The 21,699-nt window shown below is 45.7% G+C and overlaps 3 protein-coding genes across 3 annotated transcripts in view; all 3 read right to left on the reverse strand.

Annotated features, from left to right (window-relative positions):
- Window positions 1–540: 540 nt before the first annotated feature.
- LOC311322653 (neuronal acetylcholine receptor subunit alpha-9-I-like) lies at window positions 541–7,459 on the reverse strand (the record flags this gene model as incomplete). The annotated part of the gene is made up of 8 exons (XM_084454734.1): window positions 7,423–7,459; window positions 6,741–6,886; window positions 4,218–4,372; window positions 2,868–3,048; window positions 2,543–2,768; window positions 1,579–1,704; window positions 862–1,484; window positions 541–711 (listed from the first exon to the last, which is right to left on the reverse strand). Exons 2-8 carry the CDS (start codon window positions 6,834–6,836, stop codon window positions 541–543), a joined length of 1,578 nt encoding a protein of 525 aa, XP_084310860.1. The 5' UTR covers window positions 6,837–6,886; window positions 7,423–7,459.
- Window positions 7,460–10,597: 3,138 nt separating this feature from the next.
- Window positions 10,598–11,188, reverse strand: rhoh (ras homolog family member H; the record flags this gene model as incomplete). Its single annotated transcript, XM_084454437.1, has 1 exon — window positions 10,598–11,188. One exon carries the CDS (start codon window positions 11,186–11,188, stop codon window positions 10,598–10,600), a length of 591 nt encoding a protein of 196 aa, XP_084310563.1.
- A 2,986-nt stretch (window positions 11,189–14,174) lies between these two features.
- Window positions 14,175–21,699, reverse strand: part of n4bp2 (NEDD4 binding protein 2) — a 14,066-nt gene continuing 6,541 nt past the window's right edge. Inside the window, exons 8-18 of the mRNA XM_084454438.1 lie at window positions 21,661–21,699; window positions 21,192–21,551; window positions 20,815–20,900; window positions 20,038–20,083; window positions 19,481–19,704; window positions 19,093–19,217; window positions 18,713–18,830; window positions 16,992–17,174; window positions 16,567–16,735; window positions 16,074–16,197; window positions 14,175–15,876 (exon numbers count right to left, since the gene is read on the reverse strand). The exon at window positions 21,661–21,699 is cut by the window's right edge and continues 1,168 nt beyond it. Coding sequence (XP_084310564.1) covers window positions 15,831–15,876; window positions 16,074–16,197; window positions 16,567–16,735; window positions 16,992–17,174; window positions 18,713–18,830; window positions 19,093–19,217; window positions 19,481–19,704; window positions 20,038–20,083; window positions 20,815–20,900; window positions 21,192–21,551; window positions 21,661–21,699 — 1,520 coding nt within the window. The 3' untranslated portion in view covers window positions 14,175–15,830. The remainder of the gene's footprint in view (window positions 15,877–16,073; window positions 16,198–16,566; window positions 16,736–16,991; window positions 17,175–18,712; window positions 18,831–19,092; window positions 19,218–19,480; window positions 19,705–20,037; window positions 20,084–20,814; window positions 20,901–21,191; window positions 21,552–21,660) is intronic.

The raw sequence follows: 21,699 nt of genomic DNA on the forward strand, positions 1-21,699 counted from the left end.
AATACTACTGCACTGGCGCATCACATCTCCCTGTGCATACATACACACACCTTCACACATCACATGTTACACCCACACACACACACACACACACTTATGTTGATATACAGAGGGAATCCAAAAGCATAACACAGACATGGGAGACAGGATGAGGTTCCAAAGGTTTATTGTATGGAAGGCAGGGAGTTGAGGAGCAATGATGAACACACATACACACGCACACACGCACGCACACACTGTGAGCCAGGCTATGCCAAATGTCGAAGGATTAGAGACAGATTCAGGATCAGTGGTAAGTATACTCTCTCATTCCTAACCAGCTACCAATGGAGAGGCTAGGAAACAGAGCTGTCCTGAGATCAGAGACCAGAACCTGGATTGTCTTACAGCTCTCACATTAACTATTCAACATGAGTTATTTCATATGTAAAATGACAGACCTGGAAAATAACCCTGAGTACACAGGTATTCTCCCTTCCTTTTTCTTGCCCTCTCTTCTCTTCCTCCCTCTTTTCTCCCCAAAGTCCCCATCCCGAGAGGTCAGGTTGCCTTTCCGATGATGAGGATGCTCATAAGGAAGACCATGATGAAGAAGATCCACATGAAGAAGCGGTCCATCACCTTGGCAACCTTCTTCCACTCCGCCCCCTTGGCGCAGGTCGCCCGTTGCTCCCGGAAACAGTTGGCGATGTACTGGATGTTCTTGACCACCTGAAAGAGAGCGAGGGAGGGAGAGAGAGAGAGAGGGGAAGGAGAGAGAGAGAGAGATACATGCAGGATATCTACTGTGTATGTACCTTACATGAATACCATATCACATGATCTCTAAACCACACAGAGGTAATTGAGCTGCTTGCTCACTTGTTGGTGGTGGGGGCAGGGGCAGTTGCAGGGGCAGGCCGGGCCGAGGTGCTTCTCCGGTGGGTAGAGCAGCTGCTCCTTGAGCCCCCCGTTCAGGTGCTGTTGGAGGTTCTCTGGAGGGGGGGCCTGGTAGTCTAGCTCCTCGCGTCCGATGTGATGGTACCGTCTGGGGGGCTCCCTCCTCAGCTCACCCCCCTCTCCCCTGGAGGTCTGGTTGGGGTTGTGGTTAATATAGGGGTGGTTGGGCGGGTGTCCGTTGGCCTGGCGACCACTGCCGTAGGGTCGCCCGTTGCACTCGTGGTGGCGGTGATTTTGGTGACCGTTTCCGTACTTATAGCGGTCGTTACCGACGCCATTGCGGTAGAGGTTGTCGTCGTGGCGGTGGTAACTGTCCATTCCCATTGGCTCCTGCTCGTAGAGGTTCGTCCTCTCGCTCTCTGGCGTGGTGCAGTTCTCGCCCACCTCGTAGACGAAGAAGATCTTGGACATGTAGTCGATGATGAGCACCTTGGCCCAGCGGGGCACGGGTTGGGCCTCGGCGCCACAGAAGTGGATGTTCATAATGAAGATGGTGAGAGACGTTGAGGCTGTGATCATCGTCATGGTGGCGATGTAATACTTCCCTATATGAGAGGAGGGGGGGTCACACAGATTGTACAAACGGTATCACACGCTTTCTCTCTCCTGCACAAACAACACACTCTCTCCCTCCCTCACCTATGAGGGGCACGTTCTCTGAGGGCGGCATGCTCTCGGCCACCATTAACTGGAAGACGGTGAGGGCCAGCAGCACGGTCACCCCCAACTGCACCTTCTCTCCGGAGTCTGCAGGCAGGTAGAACCCTGTGGGGAGGAGATACACACTGGTCTCCTAACATCTTCATTGAAAATCTTCGCTAGAAGAGTGCCGAAAACTAACACTACCAATCAGAACCACTCCCTACATCTCCAATAGGGTGAAAGACCCGCCTTACCGGAAATGATGTCCTCCAAACAAACAAACTAGAGTGGAGAATCAAAACAATACACTCACCGCTCCATTAGGAAGGACTGCGCTAAAGACTTTGAATTGGATCTGTTTCCACCAACATTTAGCGAAGAAATCTGAGCGCAGCGTTTAGAGACTGACTCGTGAGTCTAGACACGCAGGACAGGGAACACCTCCGCATTCAAAATAATAATAATAATATAATAATAATCTTTATTTATAGCGCACATTTCAGACACAACGTGCCTCTCAATGTGCTTTACACAACATAATAAATACAAAATGCAATACAATAGACAACAGAAAAAACAAACGTAAAATTCAGACATGAGAAAACAATGTAAAATAGGAATGACATTATGCTAACAAAATTAAAAACCTACTTTGTTATTATCCAATGGGAAATGCCCTTTTGAACAGGTAGGTCTTCAGATTTTTTTTTTATGTATCCACGGTGCCAGAGTTTTGTAAGTCTAGTGGAAGCTCGTTCCATAATCTGGGGGCACATGAGGAGAAGGCAGCTTCACCATATGTTTTAGTTCTGGTGCGAGGAATGGTCAGTTGCAGTGAATCTGAGGACCTAAGGGCTCGGGCAGGAACATAACATACTAAAATATCACTGATGTAAGCAGGAGCGAGACCATGTAAAGCTTTAAAAAACCAATGATATATATTATACTTCGTTCCATGTACCTAGTGGGGCCAGGAAGGAGATGAGGAAGCAGGGGAGGAGCAGGTTGAAGATGTAGAAGGAGGAGCGGCGTTTGAGGTGGAGCGTGTAGGTGATGTCGGGGTAAGGGTCCGAGCAGCAGCCGTACATGATGACATTCTTGACGGCGGGCATCCCGTGACACTCCCACTCCACGTTCTCCACGAAGTCCGACAGGTCGCCGCTGTCCATGCCCATAGCGATGTCCACCTAGATACGGGGAGGTCACACACACACACACACACACACACAGGCATGAGTGTTTATGACTGTTTGTATGTTTACGTCTGTGTGTGTGTGTGTGTATACCTGATTGCCGTTGTATGTCCAGGATCCAAAGGTGAGGTTGCACTGCTGCCAGTCAAAGGGGAAGAAGGAGACGTCCACCACACAGGAGCTCTTGGTGATGGCGGGAGAGTCCCAGGTGATCTCGCCGTTGTACCTCAGCACCACGTTAGTGTCTGCGGGCCCAGAGGACTCATCGTCAGCCCTGTATACACACACACACACACAAACAAACACAAGGATACATAAACACATAGATACATATAGGCATGCATATAGTCAAATACAGAGACATGTACGCACGTGCGCACACACACAAATAAATGACTGCCCCCCCCCCGGGTATTAATACAATTCTACTATTACTATAACTACATACAGACCCATTATCTAGGAGAGGACTTAGGCACACAAACATTACATGTATTACACTACATTCTACACATTACATATCAACACCCCCATCCTCTCCTTAGCTCTTATTGGTCGGCTACACTGACCACGCACACCTGAGGCACATTAACACACCCTTCAGGCACAACACACACTGTTGGCTCAACACACACTTGAGGCACATCAACACAAACACTCAGCTCAACATACACTTGAGGCACATCAACACAAACACTCAGCTCAACACACACCCGAGGCACATTAATACACTCAGCTCAACACACACCTGAGGCACATTAACACACTCAGCTCAACACACACCTGAGGCACATTAACACACTCAGCTCAACACACACCTGAGGCACATTAACACACTCAGCTCAACACACACCTGAGGCACATTAACACCCACTAAGATCAAAACACACGCCAGGCCTAACGCACACTCTTGGATCAACACACCTGTGCTGCGGGCCTCACTGGCTCATGCAGCTACTTTGTAGAGTATCAGCCTATCAAGCCTATTAATACCAGCAATGTTCCTGTTGCTGTACCAGCGCATGTCTGTTTTAAATTTAGAAACAACTAAGGGCTTCAAAATTCTCAAAACCCCAGTGATGTATTTTAACTTTTACAACAAAATGCACTCTATTCTGTGAGTCTCGGTTAAACACAGATCTTATTTTCTGCATTTTTCACAAATCCCATTCATTTTTCCCATAGGGATTTTGGACTACGTCCCACAAAAAACTTTTCAGCCTACAAAGTCAGGCTTCACCACTCTATTGGTGTGCATTGTTCCTCCTACACTCATTTGATTGGATATTTGGGTGAGCATCCCAGTTTGGTATACAAAGCATGTTTTGGCTTAGTGTGGAGACATTGCACTTTCAGTTGGATTGCAGGAAAACTACCGTATTTTTCCTCTAATGGTGAATCTCTCTGTTTCTCTCACTGAAACACACAGACAGACTGACTGACTTGTTGTAGAGGACGATGTCTGGCCTCCAGACCAGGTCGCTGGGAATGCGGATGACCTCCAGACCGTCGTAGTCCTCTTTGTCCCAACTCAAGTAGGCGTCGTGCCAAGTCTGCCGAATCCACAGGTAGGTGGTCAGCACCTGGTTCCTCTCGTCCTACACACGCACACAGACACACACACACACATACACACACACACACATTGGTACAGTATGCACGCAGACACACATAGAGTACACACACAGGTATGTGCACAAAAATACAGGGGGTTGGAGAAATGATTAGGGTTAGACACACTCAGGAAATGTCACACACACACACACAGGCATACATACAGGAAAGATGCAACACACACTGAGGGTGGAAAGGTCAGACACTCAAGGGAAAAGGTCACCAGGAGCTTGCATAACTAACCAGGGTTCGCACAAGGTGCATGAAGTGCTTGAATTTTGAGCAGGGAAAATCAAGTACTGGAATACCTTGAAAATAGACCCTTTTTTAACAAAGTGCTTAAAAAGTCCTTTAAATACAAACTAACCACATAACGCAGTCTTATATTTTGACCAAGGTTTTGTTCCTCAAGTCTGTAATTAAATTGACGGGATCAGAAATCGCTCATAGTGGGTTAGAGAAGCAGGTCATGGACCTCAGCATTGCATTTTTCCAGTTTTTGCCCCACCATTCTCTATTATATTGTATATTTTTGCCAAAATTGCAGTTTTGTTCTAATAAAGATACGTATTTGTTCAGCCATGGCCCCATGGCAAAATTCTGCTTAGAGCAACTCCACTTATATGGGTGATTCTTCAAAAAAAAAAAAAAAACTTTTTAAAAGGTGAACTTTTATGTATGTCCCCAGGTTATAAATTCATGTTAGAAATAAAATAAATATGCAACTTATATATTTTTGAACAATTTATTACTGTCCCTAACATTACTGTCACGGTAGCCTGTAATTATTACTGTTCAGATTTCCATGCTATCACTTGCATACGAATATCTAAGCAATTTATAGTTTTTTAAATATTCAGTGTTACCTGTACCTGAAAACCATGCTCCCCATTCACACAAATGGTGGAACGTTCAGAACTCCACTCTAGCGGCAGTTGGTCATTTCAAAATCCTTACTCATTTTCTAACTTGTCACCACTCCTACAGTTTTAAATCTACACAGGCTTAATATATCTCAAAATGTTCATCTGGTTCCCAGGATTCTTACTGTGGCCTCTGTTGACTCTGATAACACAGCTTAAGACTCATCTTTTCAGACTGAGCTTTGTCTAGCCTTCTTTAGCCCTTTAATATCTTTATGTCCTTGTTTTTTATGTTTTGTGTTGTTTTTTACCATTGTTTTTAATTATTTTATGATTTGTGAAGCACTTTGTGGCCTGTTCTGTGAAAAGTGCTATATAAATCAAACTGACTTTTGCTTTCCTCATGCCTGCTCTCTAGTGCTGGTGTGCAGCAGCATTGGTGACTCCTGATTGGTCTTGGTCTAAATCTGTTTCTATGAATGGACACGTGTCACGTATAGAAGCGGCTGCACCGCTTAAAAAGTACTTAAAAGAACTTGAAGACCTTGCCTAACTCTGAAACAGACACCGTTTAAAGATAAACATTTCAGGTAGACTGTTACTGGTATGCAGCAGGGCTTGCCAGTGTTTGTTTGTGTATCCTAATACTCTCTTGCTCTATGCTCCCCTCTAGTGGTCAGGACAGGAATATCACACCCCTACCAGATGGTTCACAGAGGGTGTAGCCTGCATACCTAAACAACCACTGCTTTCATGCCAGTCACTAAAAAGACCAGAGGCCCACATCCTGTACCCTTTTACACTTAAGCTTAAAACTAAGTAGTTGAAATGTCAATGAGGAGTTCTAACTCTAGGTCCAGAAGACAAAAACATTGAACAAGGTGGCCTCTGTTCCTCTCCCTCCTTCTCATGTGGTTTAAGTACCTATGGTGACCGCATGAGAGAGACAGAAACCTCACGATGTCACCTTGGTCACAATGAAGTACCGACAGATGCAAAACAAGGTCACACTCTTCCCAGTACAGGGAGCCTTCACTTCACTGTGTTTTTTAGAAGAGTTGGTTCTGAATGTCATTTGAATGCCATGTGACAGTTGTTCATCTTATACTGTATGTGCACAATATCTTTGGTGGGCGATCTATGACAGTGTGATGTGCAGTTACATACAGTATCTCTTGTCACGCTCTGTATCTTTGATCTGTGTGATCTCTTTGCAGTGTGATCTGTGACAGCTGTGTATCTTGTATTCTCGCCATATCTTTGATCTGTGAGTGTAATATGCAGTTTAATCTTTGACAGTTAGATAAATCAAACATCATGTACTCTCCAATCAAAGATAGGGTGAGTAGATATGAGATGCATAACTGTCAGGTGTGGTGAGTAGAACAACAACCGCATATTAAAGTCACAGAACAAAGATATGGTGAGAACACAAGATACGCAACTGTGCTCAACCGTGATGTGACAGTTGTGCGTGTTGTATTCTCACCATATCTTTGATCTGGGACAGGGTGATCTGCAGGGTGACGTTGAGGGTCTTGTCTGTGTCCTCTACTGGCCGCAGGGCGTTGGAGTAGTTCTCCATCAGGTCGGTCAACAGCTTCTGGGCATAACGGCCCTGAGCACCATGGGAAACTATGGAGAGAGACGGAGATGAGGTGAGTGTGAGAGAGAGAGAGACAGAGAGAGAGAGAGATGTGCTAGATGATTGGAGAGCAAATACTGTATGAAAACAAACATGAGTGAGACAAAGAAACTGGAAAAAAAAGTAGAATCAAATTACAAACAAATCGGAATCAAATTCTTGATCTGTATCAGTAACATGAAGGGCTTACCGTGAAGCAACAAGCTAATCCACACCATGAAAACCACGGACTTCATCTTCACAAAGCCACAAGCTCACAGTTAAATCATTTAATAAACCGTCTGAAGAAACAAACCCGGTGCCTTGACGTCACTTTCTGCTCAGCTCCATTCTGCTCCCAGACCGACCCTCTTGTCACAAAAAAAATCTAGAGAATCAAACTCATCTTCCTCTCCGACGGCTTTGTGCTTCGCTGGTCGTTATTTGTTGCACATTTGCGTTGCCGTCCCTTTTGTGTGTCTGTGCATTTGTAGGTTTGTGTGCGTTTGCTTCCCTGGAACAAGACCCAGGGTTGTCTCACTCACACACACACATACACACACACAGGTACACACACACACACACACACACAGTATCACATGGCGCAAGGGGACTGGGAGAAATTGGATGCCTGTGCAGCGCTATCTGTCTCAGTACAGGGCCTGCATAGCACACACACACACACACACACACACACAACCTTACTGCGTTACACATACCACAACACAGCAGTCAACCACTAAGCGACAGGCTTTGAACACTGGGTGGCTCAGAACAGCGTGTCAAAGAGCAGAACACACGTCTACATATGTTAAACACACACGCACGCACACACACACACACACACACACACACACTCACACACACTGTGAGCTAGAGGTCGAAGCAGTACAGACTAATTCAGCTATAAGTCTACACTCTCTCATTCCTAGCCAGTTACCAGTAGAGACAAAGCTGACCTAAGATCAGGTTTAAGGCATATTGCATATGTTCATCCTATTGCATGTGTACAATATTAACAATGCCAGACCGTCAGTACTGCACAGTATTAACAATATTAACAATATTACAGTACTCTGTTTGTACAGTATTAACAATGCTAAACCGTCAGTACTCTGTATGTATAGTATTTAAAAATGCCAAACCACCTGTACAGTGTAGATAGCAGCATAAAGTGCAACTAAGATAGGTCTTCATTTGAAAATAGGATGAACATGAACAGTGACACACAAACGTACTCATCACACAGACAAAACACACATCATACAACAATGCACTCTTCTGTGCATTCTTGTGACAGTGTAATGTATGTGTGTGTGTGTGTGTGTATTTAGCTATTTAGAGGCCAGCATACAGAGAGACAGTTGTGTGACAGTGAGATGTGGCTGTGCGAGGTCTGCTAGTGTGACACTGAACCGCTGTGGTAACCGAGATGGATCACAGGTGCTTCCTGCTGGGGTGAGAGAGCGAGGCAGAGAGAGAAAGAGAGAAAATAAAACAGGATGACATGGGGGGGGGGGGTAGTAAAGACAGACAGCCTATGCACACGTGATGTCTTATTTCATGCAGACAAAGCCTGATCATTTTGGACATTTAGCAAACGCTTTCACCCAAAGCGACTTAGATGCTCTAACCACTGGGCTAGCTACCGCCCAGACCGAGAGAGAGAGGTGGAGAATGTAAGAGAGGCGTGACTGGAGGATGCTGGGGATGTGAGTGTTGACCGCACCAGGGGCCAATCAGAAGACAGACACGGGCTCAGAATCAAGTACACTACCATAAATGAATGGCTATTCTCAGTGACAGTGACAAAGAGATGCCTGTTCTGCATATGTGTGTGTGTGTGTGTGTGTGCACGGGCGTGCGTGAATGAGTTGAGTGAAAGAGTGTTAAACCCAGTACCTACTGTTCAAGTTGAGCTATGGCTCATGGATCATAGACACATTACACAGTATAAATTAGACCTACTCTGTACTGTGTCTATGATCCATGAGCCATAGCTCGTCTCATACAGCATAAACTAGGCTTTAGTTGCCATAGAGCTGAGCTGGGAAGGGGTTTGGTGGTTTTCAGCTTTTCATCTAAAAGCGAGTATTGCATCAGCCTCACTCACAGCCTCTCTTAGAACCACATGAGAGAGAGAGAGAGAGAATGAGACAGCAAGAGACAGAGCCTATAGTATATTCCTGGTTGTTCAGCATTTCTCTGCTGAGCATTCCACCAACATTCACATTAACGCAATTAGGTAGGGGTTCCAAATGCATCATAGTCTTATGATCCTGTGCAACATAGCTTGAGTTTCTAGCTGTCAAAGTTGACGTTCTAGCCACACTAATCCTTAACCACAACACTAGACTGCCACCAACCCTCATCCTGTGTGTGTGTGTGTGTGTGTGTGTGTGTGTGTATATGTGTGAGCTCATACTAGCTTTGACTGTATTAACCCTTAAACCTCTGTACAACAAGATTTCTATCCATATCTTTAAAATGATCTTTTCCAGCTGAAAGCTGTTCCTGAGATATCAATATCAATATAAATCATATTTAGATACAACAATGTCATACAGTATGACAATGAGGTATTATGCACTTCTGCTTCATTTTTGTAAATGAATTATGATAAATACAGGTTACAGATTAATGTCCTGTACCAACTATTCATTTGATAGCATAGTCAACATGATAACATATTATAGTATAAATACTGTATGATAACATAGTAACTGACAAAGTTACAGTCTGTCAAGTATTTACATACATATGGTTTTATTCTTTCAAAAATGTTTTGAGCCTTGCTCCGACACATCAATGAACCGTGTTTATAGGAGTCTGACAGATCAAATCTATTCAAGTTTAACTGAATCTAGTTGACCTTAATCGTTTTCCAGATTGATACATAATCAAATGTAATAAATGTTTTTTTTTTAAGTATCAGCTTCCAAGACTTCAATATTAAAAAATGTGTTTAATTAAAGTTTACTATAATTTCTATGTGGGTTCCTTGGCTTCAAACAAAAAAAATCCTTTATGGACTTATCAGTCTCACCCAGCACATGCAATTTGAAACATCAACAGTAAGATCGCATATGAACTTAAAGTGTATTCAAGCACTACGATACAAAACAGAATAGACAGAAAATTCTTCTTATACCATAAAACCATTTTGATCATTAATCATATTATTAGAATAGAAAACAAAACCTCAATAGGCCAACGTCAATAAAGTAACAAAATACTTAAAACCAAGTAAACAGTTTGGACGAAGCTTTTAATGTCTTCTCTATCCTAGTTGGACACTCAAATCATAATAATCATAAAAATAATCACTGACCGCTACATGTATTCAAACAAACAACAGGACAGACATTCTAAAATGGACAGTGTCTTGTCTAAAAATCACTCATAAAAATCACACAGCAAGTCCCATCACATTTCTGTGTCTTGGTGCGAGAGTTTATCAAAACGACGGCGGCACTCAAATATGCATCAAAAGCCGACATGTCTTACTGGGTGGTCCATTTGACAGAGAAATTGATGTTCTGCTGCCGCCTGACATTTGAAATGCATAAAAGATCCAGTTTGGGCATTATTATTTTGTGTCATTTGAATTCTTAACACATGCTTCACAACTCTAAAATACAGCTTCAGTTCATCATCCCTGCAGCAACACGTGAAGGTGAACGTCCCTTGCTTAAGCCTCCCGGATGTCACTCAGTAAGAGGTCAAAACACCTTGCACTGGTTGAGGTCGAATAACCTCCGGCGTGTCTGTCTCCTGGCGTGGTTGACAGCTGTCCGCACCGCTTGCTCGAACACCGGCTGCACGCCGCGGTTGCTGATGGCCGAGCACTCGAGGTAGCCCTTGGCTCGCACCTCCCTGGCCAGCAGCCTACCCTCGGACGACGGCACGCAGCTGGCCCTGTGGGGGCCCGATTCTCGCTGGTCCGTCTGGGTCGCCACGATCAGCACCGGGACGCGCGGAAGGTGCTCCCGCACCTCGGCCATCCACTTGTTCCTCACGCTGTGGAACGTGGAAGGGTTGGCCACCGAGTAGCACACCAAGACCACGTCGGCCTGCTGGTAGGACATGGGCCGGATGGACTTGAACGTGTCGTTCCCCGCCGTGTCCCAGAGGCCCAGGCTGATCTGGACGCCATCCATGAACACCTCCACGCCAGTGCTCTCATAGACGGTGGGCGTGTACCTGTCGGGGAACGTCTCTGACGTGAAGCGGACCAGGAGGGCCGTCTTCCCCACGAAGCTGTCGCCAACCAGGACGCACTTCACAGAGGTCTCCGCCACCCCGCCGTTCATCATTGGCAGTTGTTTGGAGTTGTAGTTTTCTTTAAATGAAGTTTGAGTCGTAGTCCGTTTTTGGGGGTGTTTGATGGAGGTCAGCGGTTCGTACAGACGTCCATCTTGTTGATCTTGCTGCCTTCTGTAAACTTCAGCGTCTGCCCTCACTCAGTTCTGCTGACGATAAAACTGCCAGATGTCGGTTTACACCCTCCTAGTTCCTGTCTGCTCAAACCTCACTTCTTCTTTGTGGTCTTCATGGCGATGGGCATAGGCTGCGTCCCCCCCTCCTGCGAATGACATCACAGGTGGTCACTCGGCCCGATCAGGGTTGGCCGTAAGAATGGCGTGAGAACTGCAGGGTGGAGAGATGGAGAGGTCAGTCAGGAGAACATAGATGCTATACAACCTGCTCTTTAACCGTTTAAACAGAGAGGGAGAGCGGTTTAGTCAAGAGAATAGAAGCAGAGGTGTATTCAACCTCTTCAATGGTGTTTCAGCTAGGATGTTCTCGAATGTACAGCGGGACACAGACGATATGTACACATTCTGAACCAATCCGAGTGACTCTTGGGTGTACCCTGATGATTTTGTCCGGAAGCACTAGCCATTCTGCACGGGTTTTTAAAAGCGGAGTCCTGTACCCTGGTTTTTCCCTCTGAAAATGTTGAGCAGGGTCATGGGTATCTGTGGTGCTCACCAAAATCTGTTTATTTAGGGCTGTGAAACACCTAACATCCTTTTAGGTGGTAGTTTCCTGGACACATGAAGTCTAATCGACTAAGTAGCATTACTTTCAATAGTGGAGAAAGTTACTGGAATCCCAATAGAAAGGAAACATGAACCAACCACTGTCCATACTGTACAACCTCTAGTCATCTGTAGTTTCTAGCAAGGAACCCAGGTTGGAACACAACCTTAGAATAATCCGAAATGAGACCCTTACAACCTTTAACCCTAACGCTGTGGAAAAAGAGATAGGCCTAACTGGTTCTGGTTGTGTCCATCATAGTTGCTGAAGCCCTGGAGAATGATGTAAAAATAGATGTTCAAAACCAGCAGTTTAGTTCTGCTTAGTATGACAATGTTGAGATTAAGACCCTGCCCTCAACAGTGGTTTATCATTATTCAAGTGTATGTGTATTTCTTATATTGCATAATTTTAGTTTTTTTTTTTTTTAGAGGCATTTCAGACTGCCTACCTGGATGTGTGAGCACCAGCCTACTCCTCTGTCAATACCTCTGACCTTCCCCTGGTAGGTCAGGACAGAAAATAACAGATCTGTAGCCCAGGGGAAAAGGATGGCAACACAAGCCTGGTCGATCAGACTGAAATACAGCAATCTGATAATAAATTCTGAACTGTATCATGTAGGTTTCCATTGTAAAATAGCCTACCGTTTAGAACAGAAGATGGAGAATAGAGATACAGAATAGAGAACATGTACAACTGTCTACGGAGCTACGGACAAGTGCCCCCCAGAGACTTTGAAAAAGTAAAAAAGTAAACTACTTTCTTCAGTGTGCCAATGCTGCCATTTTGTAAGGTTTTAATGGAGGGTTAAATGTTTTTAATTTCACATTACAAATGATAGGAAACCAATCGTGTGCTCTCGCCACAGACTTATTGCATTTGAATCTAGGCTAATTTAATTTGATATGGGCTTATTGTGTAAGAAAATTGTGTAAGATCAGACTCTATTTTTTAGTTTCGAGCTGGTCTAGCCTATAAGTTCAAAACGTGTCGATGAAATCGAAACAAAATCTGTAGCCTAGGGTATATAATTGTAAAAGTATCTGGATAACATGGATAATAAGTAGGTTAGGTCTTATTAACAGAAAGTAGCAATGTTTATAGCTCACCTTTCTTTCCAGCCGTCGACCACACAAAGGCAGTCTTCATAGTGACAACGGGCGGATGCTGCGCTCGAGTTCAAAGCATCGGAGACAGCGGGCGGCTTGTCGAACCGTTTTCGTGAAGTTATTAAAACCAAGTCAATCACTAAGTACAAAGCGGAACTAAAACTTTCAATGACAAGGCTAGTGGTAAACAGAAAAGTCTAAATAAAAATGTGTATCAGGCCCCTCCACGCATAAACAGTGAAAAGGGGAAGTGAGAGGTGATATTGTAGCCTAGGCCGTTGTCTCGTTCATGAGATCACAGGCAGCATCCGTTGAGAGGCGTGCGCCAGTGTGGGTGATGATGTTTTCTTAACTGTACTCGTCTGTTCAGCCTCTTCCTCCAGTGGGTGATGCTGTTTTCTCTGTACTCGGTCTGTTCAGCCTCTACCCAGACACAGCCGTGTTTCTGAGAATTGGCGCGTCTCGGTGCGCACCGCAAGGTGTCCAAGCGCAAGTATATTTACGCACGGACAGGTGTGCGTCCTTAGCGCATACATCGGCACCACAACACCAAGTCAAAGCGTCATATTTGGACACCGTGGAGGTTCATGTGTGATCATGCTGGCTATTGGATGTAAATTATTTATTTTAGATGGCTTTTCGTGTTGCATTGCTGCCGTTGTAAATTATATTTTTGCACTGCGGGACGGGGCTGTCGTGTCCAAAAGGGTCCGATTTATAGGCCTGCAGATGTGAGAGTTGACGCAGTTGTTTGCGCCGATAGTGGCACACACTGATTTGGCTAATCATGTCGTCCACAATTCAAGTCTATGGGAAATCATCTCACCGTCCCCGCGCGCATGACCTTTCGTCAGTGGAACGATGGCTGTTTATCGAACCGGAAGCAGAAATCACCGTGAGTCATCTACCACAAACCCAGGTCGATACAATCTCCGGTAATTACTACGCATTACACGAGAAGAATGGAAGAATAGGTTACTATAAACTGGTGCAGAGAGAGAAAGAGAGAGGGAGGCAAGCCACTTTGGACAAATCATTATTTTATTCAAATACAATACAATCTGTAAAAATATAAGAACCTTATCAACAATCATGAATATAAAAATAATCATTTCTTGTTTATAATTAGGCTATAGGGCTTGGGAAAATGTAGTCCCAGACACGACCATCTTGTTTCTACACAGGTGTATCCATTTGTCTGATTGGCTCTACTGCATAGAATCCTATGCAATCAGACGAATAGATACACCTGTGTAGAAACAAGATGGTCGTGTCTGGGACTACATTTTCCCAAGCCCTATACAATACCTCAGAGTCCGTTTGGCATTAATGTTAGAATAGTAAAACGTCAACATGATGTATCGTGGTCGAAAACGTTATCTTACAAAAATGTATCTTAAAAAAAGTTTCTTATGCAGGAATATGGTATTGCAACCAACTCGAGCAGTGCAGAGCCACACAAACTACGTAGTAACCTAGTACTTACCATATTATAAAACATATGAAACAATATTCAACATATAATACAAAGTAATTAGTAGGGCTACATGCCATGATAACTGAGTGCGTATGGTACTTGTAGTGACAAAAAAACGTTTAGAAGACCTGAGAAACAATTCAGACACCTGGCCTGGTATCACCTGGCCTTGGAGAGCATGAGCTGGTCCCACACAGAATCTAGGAGGTCCCTTCCACAGAAAATACCCACGGCAGGTAGCTCTTTTTCAGTAGTCTAGGACTAGCTGCATCTGTGTCTGGGAACAGCCCTATTTAAGTACCTGAGTGAAAATAAGCAGGAAAGCACCTCTTCAGACTGTGAGAGCTGCGGGTCTAGTGTGCTGCTACAACGAGGTACTAAGACAACGTCAGCAAGTTTCCCCTAAATCACCATGACCCCAAACCAGAGTTCTGGAAAGAAAGTACCTATAGGTGCTTTTTTTTTTCTTCCAGAAAAAGTTTGTCCTTAATTCTCTTCATCAAATCTGAGAATCTACATCTGGTTTACCCTGGGGGAATTAAACACAGCGGTAATGTCCCATGGACAACCTCTCATTTAATAAACCCCCCAAAACTACAAGTTACTGCTGTGTGCAAAACCCACAGAGCACCATCTACACCAGATTAACATGATGGATTGGGATTGTGTCAATGGGTTTAAAAAAAAAAAAAAAAAAAAGTTTAAGCCTTGTCTAAGATTCAAGAGTTTTCAATTCAATTTTCAAAGAAAATAGAATTATAATGTTTGTATTGGTGTCTGGGAAATCGTCCCATAGCACATAATCCGAAATCCGATGCACCCTTTCTGCCAGTTAAAATCTTGAACACAAAATTCATTGGTTCATTAGAACACAAAATACACAGGTACAAAGGCATTGCAAGATATACAATCATGTGCACAACATATTCATAAAATGTTTCTAGCGTACAATAATAATAATATAATACACACTTATACCACTCTAGCATCACTCGTTCATCCTGATAAAGTTTCATACAAATATACAAACTGTCAAAATATATCAAGTGTTTCATACAGATTAAGAGAATATCTCTATCAGCTACTACTAGTGTGGAGAGAGAGAGGAAGAGAGGGAGAGAGAGAGAGATAGAGAGAGAGATAGATATCTGGAGGTGGAATAGTAGGAGAGGTAGAGTATAGATCAGACTATAGGACTATATGCAATGCCCAGCAGGTGTGTCACTGTTACTGTGGTCCCCTCCAGCAGACGTGTTACTGTTACTGCGGTCCCCTCCAGCAGACGTGTCATGGCTACTGTGGTTCCCTCCAGCAGGCTGGTCAATTCAGAGACACCAACACCACACCTGGCTTTGGCTCACTGTACCTGGGAGAGAAGGAAGGAGGCGTGCATGAGGGTCAAAGATGGTGGTAGTAAGCTTCCAGGACAGTGTGTGAATGTGTACCTGTAGAGCAGAGTATGTGTGGGTGTGGTTGTGTGCGCACACCTGTAATGCTGTGTGTGTGTGTGTGTGTGTATGTGTGTGCATGCGGGTGTGTGTATGTGTGCATGTGTGCGCGTACCTGTAGCGCTGACTGTTGAGGTAGTCTATGACGGCAGGGCGGATGCGGGCCACGCCCCCCTGGCTGTGGTTGCCTCTTCCTGTGATGACAGAGAGCTGAGGTCGGCACAGACCCTGCTCCCACTCTGCACCGGCAGACACACACACACAAACACATTTTCTGCATCCGTAAGAATTGTATGAAAGAGTAAGAATTAAACACATACGTACAGTAGGCAGCAACACATTTATTGCATCAGAAAAGATGTGCGCGTGTTCTAACCGGAGGTCTTGTGGTGGAGGACCTGTCCCAGGTTTTGTAGTGTGTGTGTGTGTGTGTGTGTGTGTGTGTGTGTGTGTGTGTGTGTGTCCTACCGGAGGTCTTGTCGTGGAGGACCTGTCCCAGGTTTTGTAGTGTGTGTGTGTGTGTGTGTGTGTGTGTCCTACCGGAGGTCTTGTCGTGGAGCACCTGTCCCAGGTTTTGTAGTGTGTGTGTGTGTGTGTGTGTGTCCTACCGGAGGTCTTGTCGTGGAGCACCTGTCCCAGGTGGTTCAGGGCCTCGTCTACGTGCAGGCCGTGGAGGTCCAGGATGTTCTGAGGCAGCAGGGAGGCGTTGACCTGCTGGAAGATTTGCACCGCCGCACGATGGTTGGCCTCCCGCATCCGCTGGCCGTGGAGGTGGCCCTGGCACAAACACACACACACACACACACACACAGAGGCACGCACGCACAGACACACACACACAAAATTAATGATCGAAACATTTACAAAAGTGTTCCTTTCTAACTCACACACACAGACGCACATAAATTAATGATCCAAACATTTTCTCTCCCTCACACACACACACACACACACACACACACACACACACACACACACACACACACACACACACACACACACACACACACACACAGACAGACAGACAGAGTACCTGTTGAGCGTAGAAGGAGGCCACATCCTTGCGTCCTTGCCTGTAGGCCTCGGCGGCCTTGGCGAAGCACTCGTGCTGCCGGCTCCTCTGCAGGCTGGCCTCCGCGCGGAAGTCCTGGTACTCCGGGTCCTCCACATCCTGGTAGGACTGGGCGGGGGGCTGGGCCTCCGCAAGCTTCCCCCTCTGAGGGGAGGGGGGTAGGGAAGAGAGCGTGGCGTGATGAGAGAGGGGTGAGAGGGAGGGGATGGAGACGGATAGTGAGAAAGAAAGAGGAGGTAACGTTAGGTGGTAGATAGAGAGAGAGAGAGAAAGAGGAGGTAACATTAAGTGGTAGATAGAGAGAAAGAGGGTAACATTAAGTGGTAGATAGAGAGAAAGAGGGTAACATTAAGTGGTAGATAGAGAGAGAGAAAGAGGGTAACATTAAGTGGTAGAGAGAAAGAGGGTAACATTAAGTGGTAGATAGAGAGAGAAAGAGGGTAACATTAAGTGGTAGATAGAGAGAGAAAGAGGGTAACATGAAGTGGTAGACAGAGAGAGAGAAAGAGGGTAACATTAAGTGGTAGATAAAGAGAGAGAAAGAGGGTAACATTAAGTGGTAGATGGAGAGAGAGAAAGAGGGTAACATTAAGTGGTAGAGAGAAAGAGGGTAACATTAAGTGGTAGAGAGAAAGAGGGTAACATTAAGTGGTAGATAGAGAGAGAGAAAGAGGGTAACATTAAGTGGTAGATAGAGAGAGAGAAAGAGGGTAACATTAAGTGGTAGATGGAGAGAGAGAAAGAGGGTAACATTAAGTGGTAGATAGAGAGAGAGAAAGAGGGTAACATTAAGTGGTAGATAGAGAGAGAGAAAGAGGGTAACATTAAGTGGTAGATGGAGAGAGAGAAAGAGGGTAACATTAAGTGGTAGAGAGAAAGAGGGTAACATTAAGTGGTAGATGGAGAGAACGTAAGATACAGATACTATGAGGAGGATGGAGGACAGAGCAGATGTGTATCGCTGTGTTACCAAGATGTAGTTTCTGTTTTTAATGTAAATATTTGGGATATAATCCTGTGATTATAATATAATATGTGTTTGTTGTGGTGACTAGTTGTTGTGTAGATTATATATGCCATTTAATGTCTATTTCTCATCTGAAACGATTAGATGTGCGCTATATAACTTTCCAGTTTTACCATTTTCATCAATAATAAGTCATTTTTAAAGCCACGTCTCATTGATTGGGAAGGCATTTAGAGCTGCCTGGTAAATCACAGCCTACTTATTGGGACTCAGAGGATGAGGAGGACATAACTGTTTATTGAGAAACAATTGATGGGCAGGCTGGGCTATATAAAGAAATACCACAATGCATGTAGTCTAGATTTATATCATTATGGTTAGACTATACACGTTATGGTAGCCTCCCCTCTCACTCACTCTCGCTCGCTATGGCGGTCTGCTAGGCAGGCTACGTTAGGGCTGTTTCGTTCAGCGCATATAGGCCTAGAGCCTACACAGATTTTTTTTTTCCCCCATCTTTTTTTTTTATATAGAAGGAATCAGAATATGTGGAAATTTAATTTTAGCCTATTTTAATACAAATTGTGCTTAGAAGGAATTATTTTCACCGGATATTATGACTGGAGTGATTTAAATATGTCACACTTCAATAGATTTTCACGGACAAAAACCAGTAATTACTGGTCAACGGAAGCCCTGGTTTGTGAGGGCGTACCTTGTCCCTCTCCTTGCTCGATGTCCTCTGGGTCTCGCGTTCAGGCGCTACTACCGTCCTCACTGGGCTCTCGTCCAGGAGAGACCGAAGAAACTGCTCAGTCTCTGCCAGACAGTAGCTACGCGCAAACACACACACACACACACACACACACACACACACACACACACACACACTCTTCAGAACAGAAAACAGCACATACTGTTTCACCAGAAGTAACAAAATCATTAAACATCTGGTTTCTGTTCCGTCTTCATGCTATGAACCTTGAACTAAACACCCGAAAACCTTTTGATCACTGAGTGTGTGCCAGTTTGTATGTGTGTGGGATTCATGCCTGTGTGTGTGTGTGTGTGTGTGTGTGTGTGTGTGCGTTTCACCTGTGGTCCCTGAAGATGTCCTGGAGGAAGTGTCTGTCTATGGAGGGGAAGAGGTCATACAGCTGCCTCTCCTTCAGTGGCGTGGCGCCATCGCGCCTGTCCAACTCTGCTCTACCCTGCCTGGACTGGAACGAGGGAGGGAGGGAGGGAGGGAGGGGTGTTGAGGAGAAACAGAGAGAGAGAGAGAGAGAGAGAATGGGGGAAAGGGTGGGTAAAAGAGGGAGGAGAGGGTGGGGGCAGAAAGGCATACATGAGGTGGTATTACCGGTGGTCTAGATGTGACTGACAAGATGTCGTGAGTGCACTGTATGTATGACATGGAACCTTGTGTATGTGTGTGTGCGTGTGTGTGTATGTGTGTGTGTGTGTGTGTGTATGTGTGTGTTACCCTCTCCATGTTCTCCTGCAGCACCTGCTCTTCCGTCATGATGTCCCTGAGGGATACGTGGGGGCGGGACGCGCTCCAGTGGTCCATGAACAGCACGTCCTCCTGGGCCTCCGATTGGCTGCCCAGGGACGAGAAGCCGTCCACGCCAATCAGAAAGTGCGCCATCCGGGACCCCTCCCTGGGCCCGGTCTTGGCTGCCTGTGACTCGCCCCAGTGGACGGAGCCTGGAGGACCAGCAAGAAGAGGAAGAGAGAGAGAGAGAGAGAGAGAGAAGCAGTGGGTTTAAGAACAGAAAATATGCATTCATATGCATTAAATTCACGTTAAAAAAGTCTGATTTGTTATTGTAAATATCAAGGTTATTATTTATAGATTTGATTGCACATTTTAGCTCCTTGTGTGTATTTGTTTGTATGCTGTTGTGTGTTGCTGTGTTTCTCTGTGTACAAGCTGCTCGTAACTAATTGCCCCTGGTGGGATTAATAAAGTTGTTTTGAATTTGGATGTGTGTATGCTTGTGTGTACTCAAACGCGTGTGTGTGTGTGTGTGTACTCACTTTCCTGCAGCAGATGATAGGAGAGGGCCGCTTGTCTCTGCCTCTCCTATGAAGATACAAGGCGAGTCATTCAGAGTCACACACACACACACACTCTCAGACATACAGTCACACACACACACACTCACACATACAGTCACACACACACACACACTCATACATACAGTCACACACTCACACACACAGTCACACACACACACACACACTCACACATACAGTCACACACACACTCACACACACACACTCACACACAGTCACACACACACACTCTCAGACAGTCACACACACACTCACACATACAGTCACACACACAGTCACACGCGCACGCACTCACACACAAGATAAGGATGTGTTCAGTATACAGACCCACAGTACTCCGGCCTTCACCGGGAATGCTGGAATGTCTGTCCTAATGATAGAGGGTGATGTTTAACTACTCGCTAACTCTAAAGCCAGGCCGACATGAACGGGCGCGATGTCAGTATTAGAACATCCCATCTCGCCATGAAGGTTTGCGTAAGAGTTGACGGGTTGAATCTTGAAAACCTTCGACATTTGAAATGGGCAGTAATGAAACCAGCCAAATTTCGTTCTAATGCTGCTTAAAATGGTGGTGTATGTGAACCAGGCTCAACCATAACTAGTTGCGACATATCAAGGGCTGCAGTATCATAACATCAGTAGATCACCTAATAAAGGCCACGGTTGTAAACCGTAAAATTTGATTTGAAAGCGGAGGATTCTAAGATGGCCGCCAGCGGCCGATCTCCAGCTCACCTGGATGGTGTCCTTCCACTGCTGGTGGAGGAGGCGGGCCACATTGAGGTCCATCTGCACAGCGTAGTCATCTGCAGAACACGCCCCTGAAAACACAGCAGGAGAGGAGGGAGACGGCCGGTCAGCTCCAGTGACCAGACTCCCTAAAGGCTGTTTACACCATCCTTGTTCTGTGGTCCTCTCACAAGCAGCTCTTTATGCCACCGCTGCCTGATGACGTCATTGTGACATTGTGATAAGCACGACAAATAATCATTGAGAGGAGACAGAAAATAGTCATATGTATTCAGTCACTTTTTTTTGTTTACTTTCTTCTTCCTCTGTGTGTGTGTGTGTGTGTGTGTGTGTGTGTGTGTGTGTGTGTGTGTGTGTGTTACCTGGGTCTACCCCCACAGGTCCAAACAGCTCGGTGAGCTGCAGCGCCAGCTCCGTGGGCAGCTTCAGCTCCACGCTCTGGATGTTCAGGTGTCTGCTCCTCCTCTTCTCCCTCTCCCGCCTCTCCTTCTCCTCCTCTCTCTCCATCTCCTCCAGCTGAGCCAGGAGGGACAGCGTCACCTCGTCCACCGCCGACGCCTCGTCTCCCCCCTCCTCCTCCCTGCACCCGGCCTCCTCGCTCTCCGCCGCGCCCTCAGACCCCTCCGCAGCACCCGATTCGTCGGGAGTCTCCGATGTCACGTCCGGTCCCGTGAACTCACTTCCGCCCTGCGGTCGCCCTGGGGGCGGGGCTATTTCAGGGCCTGGCCCGGGCGCAGAGGGAGGGTTTTTAAGTTCCCTACTAGCCCCCGCTGACCCCCCCGCCATCATGACCAACCTTGACTTATTATCCGGGACGCCCCCCCCCCCCACCTGAGCTCCCAGCCCCCATGCTAATGGAAGAGCCCGTGG

This window comes from Borostomias antarcticus (genome assembly GCF_949987555.1).
Source record: "Borostomias antarcticus genome assembly, chromosome: 20".
Taxonomy (NCBI): domain Eukaryota; kingdom Metazoa; phylum Chordata; class Actinopteri; order Stomiiformes; family Stomiidae; genus Borostomias; species Borostomias antarcticus.